This window comes from Phoenix dactylifera, unplaced genomic scaffold (assembly GCF_009389715.1).
Source record: "Phoenix dactylifera cultivar Barhee BC4 unplaced genomic scaffold, palm_55x_up_171113_PBpolish2nd_filt_p 001676F, whole genome shotgun sequence".
NCBI classification, from domain to species: Eukaryota; Viridiplantae; Streptophyta; class Magnoliopsida; order Arecales; family Arecaceae; genus Phoenix; species Phoenix dactylifera.
The window spans coordinates 40,461-47,695 of record NW_024068975.1 but is presented as its reverse complement, the minus strand read 5'-3'; the positions used below and the strand labels follow the sequence as shown (position 1 = coordinate 47,695).

Genomic DNA, 7,235 nt, shown 5'->3' with positions numbered 1-7,235 from the left:
ATTGTTTGCGTAGTGTATTGTTCTCGTAGGTTGGTGAGGCTCTGTGATATTACAAGCCTGTCATGTATAGGAAGGCAGGGTGTGGTAGACTAGGTTGCAAATTATGGTAAGATCTTGGACTGTTAATTTTTCATGGGACTTGTTTGAGAACAAGTAAGAAGACAGACCTACCTGCCATAGATTTGGATTTTGTAATATCTTGTAGGGCTATATTGGATAAAGGCAGGCCAAATATGGAGAGAACATGAAGGATTTGTTTTGAAAAAATAATTTTTAGGAATATGATGTGTTTTGTCATGTTTGGTTGATCACGAAGAAATAGCACATTTAAAGTGGCTTATGTTTGGTTGGACATCTTTTTTCCTAAGAAAGTTATATAAAATACATATTATACTTTTAATAAAAAAAAGATCTTATCTGTAGATTTTGATGACTTCAAATGAAAAAGTTATGGCCAAAATACCGGACTTGTAGTGGTATAGTCTGAAGGATAGAAATGGACTATAATAACCTTACTGTCAGTTCATAATATATTTTGAATAGTAAAAACATGTGGTCGGGTAGTTTGTTTGAATCCAAGTCAAATTTGGAGGCATTGGGTGTTGGTTAGCATATCATGTGATCATATCTAACGGTAAATAAATCAATGTTAGATTTTAGCATCTAGAACCGCCATTAGGGCTTTTGATTTATTTATTTTTTTACAAGTTAGTCAAGTCCTAGCCGAGTTCTAAATGATCCTGCGAATTTCTATCAATGTAAAGTCTTTAAAACTCTTGTACTCTCCTCTTTTTGATCACAGTAAACTAAATTGAACTTTGATGCTATTTTTAGTGTCTCTTTGATGGTGCCACTCTGTCTTGCTATGGTGCAATTTTGTAACAATTTTTAAATAACTCAAAGGATCCCTTTTCTTTTGATCAGACTCCGAAAGGCTGCAATGTCGGTGAATATGCTAGAAGATTGAGTGAAGATCGCAATGACCGTTCAAGTTGAGGGTTTCAATCAATGACGCATTTGGCTAGTTATCTTGGCTTAGTTAGCTTCCTTCATTTTAGTTATTTTAGATGAGTTTTCTTTGTAGTTATTTTATTCATTTTCTAGCTTGTAAAATCACAAAAAGAAAGGAAAGAGCATATTGTTCATTTATTTATTTATTTGCATTATCAGAAACCTCCTATCTGGTTCATAGAAAATTTGTCGGTCCAGTTGCACTTATCGCAGTAGCATCAAGCACCGCAAATTATCTCTTACTTTAGGTGACTATAGCCAAATGCTTCTACAACCCAACTAGGTTAATCCTTTTGCTTTATCTCATGCGCACCTTGGTCCTACCGGTCCCAGCCTATGCCACTCAAATTGAAGGTACGAGAATTTAATTCCTCACAACTTTTACTAAATACTGTAATTAGCATTCTTTGGAAGTATAAAAATTTTAATACCATAATTTATGTTCCAACCTTATTCAGTAAAAAAAAACACTAAGTGAGGCCATTAGTAGGTTTTTATTAGCTATTTTATATAAATAATATCATCTACACTATAATGCAATAAAGGTAAACTGAAATTGTTGTTGTTATTATAAAACCCAAGACGAAAATAAATATTTAAAGGTGGTTTTATTATCCTATTAGAAAAAAAAAATGGGAGTGGTTTTATTATCCGTACATATGTAAAAATAAAAAAAAAATAGAATAGTAAAATAAGTGCTTCATTATACAAGTCAATATTAATTTTGAAACGATTTTTTTACAAAATTTTTAGGAGAATATTCGTAAAAACAAAAAAAACTCAAAACTAAGCTAAACCGGCCAGACCCCCAACCCATCAACGGCCGTACGGAGGCCGAACGATCATCTGGCCTAAGAATGTGGACGGCGGATCAGACGGCCATTAAGAAACCCATCATTCCACGTGCGGCTCCCCTGCACATGGGAAGCCGCATCTCCGCACGCTGTAACTAGGACTAATCCGGGCCGTCCGAAATTAGGGTTCTGCGCCGCTCCCCCGCCCCTTTTATCTTCCTCGGAGTGTTCCATTCCTGCGACCCACCGCAGCGGAGCTCGAGGCGAATTCCGGTGGGTGAGATCTGCACTCTTCTCTCTCTCTCTCTCTCTCTCTCTCTCTCTCTCTCTCTCTTCTTCTGATCTCTAGGGCTTCATCTCTATATATCTCTCTCCAGGATATCAGTGTTTTTTTTTTTATACTTCGAATCTTGATGAAATCCTCTTTTGCGATCGATATTAGCCTGGGAATTTTTAGATCCCGATAATCTCACGCTATGCCTTAGACTTGGACTATTCTTGGATTATTTGAAGAGATCAGAATCCCGGATTTCTATTCCCATTATTTTGTTTAAGTTAATGGGATTGCAATCCTGTTAAATGCTATAAGTTTTGAATACTCTATGTAAGTGCCCTTTTCTGGGCTCAATTTCGGAAAAAAATATTTGGAAATTGAAGTGTTAATTTACTTTTTGATTTATATTGAGAGCCCGAGCCTTACCTTTTAACCCTCTTCCAACGATCTTCTGCTGGCCTTGGAATTAGAAAAAGGTAGTTCCTTTTAGTGCTTTTCCTGCGTTTTGTGTTTTGAAGCTGGGGCTATTGATGTCGTTTACGAGATTTATCTTCTATCTTGTCTTGTGTTGGTGATGCCTATTGCTTCGAGACATTAGATGTTTTCTGCTTCCACCTGATTAAGTTTTTGAATCTCCAGACCTGGTTGTCGTGGTGAGTGTTTTGTTTTGTTCTCCTTATAGTTTAAATGTGTTAGCGTAAAATCAAACCATCCAACAATTAGATAGAGAAAAAGGATTCGCCTAATTAAGGACTTTAAATAAAACGAATCATCTTTTTGATTTGCTAGTACTTTATTTATGAGAAGGTTTCCGCCTTAATAGGAAAAAAAAATGATGGAGGCTGCCTATTTCTTTTGTTGTACGTTTGGAGAAAGATGTCCTGGGGAAGATCGAGTTGATACAACTCTAGTGTGGTCGGATCTTTTCGGGTTTGTAGTGAGGTGCTTTGGAATGAACAATATATTGCATCATGAATATTTAGATGTAGTGTAGTGCGAGCTCGATATATATATATATATATATGTGTGTGTGTGTGTGTGTGTGTGTGTGTGTATATGTATGTATGTATATATGCAGTGATATTTATAGAAACTTATGAAAATTGAAGGTCATTGGTGCTTGGGATCAGTTTTGCGAGGCATATTGTCAAAACATTTTTGGGTACTTTGTTTGATGCACCTAGGACATTGTGTTTTATGGCACAAAAATATTCCATGGTGCTTATCTGATTGCTTTGACAAAACCTACTTACTGAAGTTTGTTGCATATGCTTTCATAGTCATTTTCAACTCAAAATCATATTCAACTTAAACAAAAGTACAATCCAATTGAATATTCGTACTGTTTAAATTATTAGTTTTACTTGTTGGCTGATGCTTCAGAATATTCGATGTCCTTGTCATGTTTGTTGTGTTTGAGCTGAACATAATTCTGAGAAGCATGCCTGCAGAAGATGTGTTCTGATGCTGCATTTTTTTTTTGATTGTTCAGTTGTTGAGCCATGGTTAAGCATAACAATGTTGTGCCAAATGGGCACTTCAAGAAGCACTGGCAGAACTATGTCAAGACCTGGTTTAACCAACCAGCTCGCAAAACCAGAAGACGCATTGGTAGGCAGATCTCTCTCTCTCTGTGTGTGTGTGTGTGTGTGTGTGTGTGTGTGTGTTGGGGGGGGGGGGAGGGCTTGAGTTATATCCTTTCACTGTGTTTCTTAACAAGTTCAAATTGTCCTCCGTCCTTTTTTTCTTCTCACTAATCAATCTTCACTATCATTTTTTCACAGCTCGACAGAAGAAGGCTGTGAAAATTTTCCCACGGCCAACTTCTGGACCCCTGCGACCTGTTGTTCAATGTCAAACACTCAAATACAATATGAAATCTAGAGCTGGCCGGGGTTTTACTCTTGAGGAGCTCAAGGTAACGCTTTGGTTTCTTGCTAATTGATTTACAACATACTTTTGTAGATCTTATTGCTGGCTATTCGAATTGCTAATTGGAACATAGTGGGGTTCCAATTTCTGAAAATGGTTGCTCAAACTTTGGTGTTCTGGTGCTCGTTATGAGCTGTATAAGTCAATAATCATTCAACATTTTCTACTATATGCACATTTTTAGTACAATTTATGTGCTTGCATCGAAATGGAGAGAGATAAACTAAAACATGATGGCAAAGAAGTTCTCTGTCATGAAGGTATCATTTGGAAGTGGCCGAAAATATTCCACCAATGCAGGAGAGCTAAAAACTGGAAAATGGTATGCAGTGTAAACTTCGTTAACTGATTGAAAGCATAGTTGTACTCTTCGGCAATAAGTTTTGTACGATAATTTTTTTTAGTTCTTTGATTGTTTACATGTTCCTCATGTTGTAGCCCTCAAAAGTACTTTTGGAGCACTGTATTATAATATTTTGAAGGTGGTGTCACAGTTAAGTTGAGAGCTTAGGAATTGATTGTTACAGGTTCTTTCATATTAAGAATATTCGTACTCTGTCGAAAGTGACAAGTTGCGAGATGAAGGTGTTTGAGGAGCTTTTTTGGAGGCATATGTTGCATATTGAGGAAAATCTGTATAATCAAAGCAGTAGTATATGATGACATCCCTCTTATGCAAGTGATAGGGGAGATGCTTCCATACTTGAGAGATGATAAAGGTGTGCTGCATCTTTTGCAAAATGGAATATGGTATGGTACAATGGTCTTCCTAACTGTTTTAATAGACATCTATGTAAGATCCAGTGGTATGACTACACCAATTCATGCATTAATGCCTTTTGTTTCTCAGTATCAAGTCAACATATTCTTCAGTAGCATTTTAACAAATTCAAGAGGTTTATGACGGGTTTCCATGTTCCTGTATCATTTGCTTTTATGGAAAGGGTTATAGGTTGATAATGAGGCAGAGCTCGTGGTCTGTACAAGGGTGCTGTTATGGGATTGCTGACCATCTTTTATTTCAATTGCAATCTATCAATTTGTTGATGCATTACTACAATTGGATAACAAATGATACAACTTTTAAGGTAAATGAATACAAAAGATATGAATGGTTGCATTCATGATCCATAACCTAGAAAAATCTATAAACTAAGAGCAAATTTGTATTCACTTTTTGATCTGTTACTTTGATGTTAAATTGGTAGTGTTGGTATTGATTGTAGGATTTCCAAGACTTGGGCTGAAATGGATAAATTATGACCTGCTTGATCAGGGAAATTTTAGATGCAGAATTTGACTGTTGATCTAACTAATGGAACATGTTTGATATGCTAGGCTGGAAGATTCATAAAGAATTCACAAACAGCAATTGGTTGGACTTAAAAGTGGAATTTCGCATCTAGAAAGCCCATAGCATATTTAGTAAGCCTGTCATTTAGTATTGGTTGCGGCATATTTCACCCCATGTTTGGAGTTATGAAAGCTTTTTTCCTTTATTTCTTATCTTTCTTTTTTTTCCCTTTTAATTGGGGTATTATGGTCAGTTTCACCTAAACGAAGAGGCTGGTTTCTATTGTACATTATGACTTGCCGATAGTATTACCTCCAAACATTTTTATACCATCTCTAAAAAAAAATTCTGTTCTTTCCCTAAGAAATATTATCATAAAAAGATGAATGTTACGAGTTTTGTAGTTTGCTTCAATGGTTGTATTCTCTGTAATTGCAGGCAGCAGGCATTCGAAAGAAGCTTGCCCCAACTATTGGCATAGCCGTAGATCACCGTCGAAAGAACCGTTCCCTTGAGGGTCTTCAAGCTAATGTCCAGAGGCTGAAGACATACAAAGCCAAGCTTGTCATCTTCCCAAGGCGTGCACGCAAATTTAAGGCAAGCGAACTCCAGCTCTATCTTATCTTTGTGCTACGATAAGCTGTCATTTTTCAAAAAAGCTCGCTAATGTGTATGGTCATTGTTTTCTCAGGCTGGTGATTCTGCTCCGGAGGAACTGGCGACTGCCACTCAGGTCCAAGGCCCCTACATGCCCATCGTCCACGAGAAGCCCACGGTCGAGCTTGTGAAGGTCACAGATCAGATGAAATCATTCAGGGCGTATGCAAAGCTTCGTGTTGAGCGGATGAACCAGCGCCAAGTTGGTGCCAGATTGAAGAAGGCCGCAGAAGCAGAGAAGGAAGAGAAGAAATGATTGGGTTCATGCCTTGGCTGGTGTTGGGCTCATTCATTTCAATATTTTGTACTGGTAGTTTTGAATCTGATCTTGGCTCACCCGTTTTTCCATAAATTCTGAAACAGTGAAACTCCGAGGCGTTTAGACTTTCTTGCTCGGGCTGCCTTCTATTTTATTGCTATGCTATGCTTGGTTAGCTTTAATTTCTGCATCTATCTTGCTATTGAATTCTCTCCAACCGTTTTTAAAGGGTTGTGGTATTAATCAGAGAGCAGACTTGGTTAATGCTCCATCTTCTGTACTTGTGAGTTTTTTTTTTTTTAAAACTAAAATGGGTATTTCATACATTACGAATACGGATACGCTTAATAGAATCAACAAATAAGTCACAAAGTTCTCTTGGTAACTTTTCCCTCCTGGTGCTTTCAGAGTGGCTGGCTACATATGCTTGCTACTCAGTCTATTGTTCCGTTGGCCTCTCCCACTTTATTACTTACCATCGTCTCGTCTCAATGAGTTTATCCCGTTGAGAGTGTATCCCTCCGCCTATGCACGGGCTTCGGTACTTGGTAGTTATTGTGCAGCTTAGGTGATTGTGTGGACTCATTGTGGACTATTATTTTTTCCTAGAGAAAATTAGGCAAGTCCCATCATTCAATGTGGGGGAGTATCGACATTTGCACGTCCACTGCGCGTGGTAACAAGAGTGGGAGGGTGGAAAGAAATCTGCCCTAAAAAAAAAAGGACTTGGTGGATTTAGGATAAGGTTGGTTGAGATGGTTTTCCATAGTCCTTTTGAGTGAGTTTGTATAAAATGTTGCTCTTGGCTCGCACGTGGTTTTTAGAGTTTCTTAGTTCTGTATAAATATTTAAAATTTTTTCGATGAGTAATTAATGTAGAATTAAATATGTGCATGCACAGATCTTCATATACTTCTTTTATTCAAGTTCCGACGTTCTCATCAAATTAAGAATTTAAATTTATTCAAATCTAATTACAAGCATTATGGTTAGTCTTCATTAACCGTACTATAG

The 7,235-nt window shown here is 37.2% G+C and overlaps 1 protein-coding gene across 2 annotated transcripts; it reads left to right on the top strand.

Moving 5' to 3' along the window:
- The first annotated feature begins 1,980 nt into the window (after positions 1-1,980).
- LOC120103689 (60S ribosomal protein L13-1-like) lies at positions 1,981-6,485 on the top strand. Of its 2 annotated transcripts, none has more exons than XM_039122690.1 (5): positions 1,981-2,078; positions 3,572-3,690; positions 3,864-3,997; positions 5,744-5,902; positions 5,997-6,485. In XM_039122690.1, the coding sequence occupies exons 2-5, from the start codon at positions 3,582-3,584 to the stop codon at positions 6,216-6,218; spliced, it is 624 nt and encodes a 207-aa protein (XP_038978618.1). In that variant the 5' UTR covers positions 1,981-2,078; positions 3,572-3,581; the 3' UTR covers positions 6,219-6,485. The 2 variants fall into 2 exon arrangements, with proteins under 2 accessions (XP_038978618.1, XP_038978619.1); XM_039122691.1 differs by having other exon boundaries at positions 2,006-2,082.
- Positions 6,486-7,235: the final 750 nt, after the last annotated feature.

Coding starts and splice junctions, on each gene's coding strand:
- LOC120103689 (XM_039122690.1), top strand. CDS start 3,582: ATGGTTAAGCATAACAATGTTGTGCCAAATGGGCACTTCAAGAAGCAC. Junction 3,998..5,743: donor TTACTCTTGAGGAGCTCAAG/GTAACGCTTTGG, acceptor CTGTAATTGCAG/GCAGCAGGCATTCGAAAGAA. Junction 5,903..5,996: donor GGCGTGCACGCAAATTTAAG/GCAAGCGAACTC, acceptor TTGTTTTCTCAG/GCTGGTGATTCTGCTCCGGA.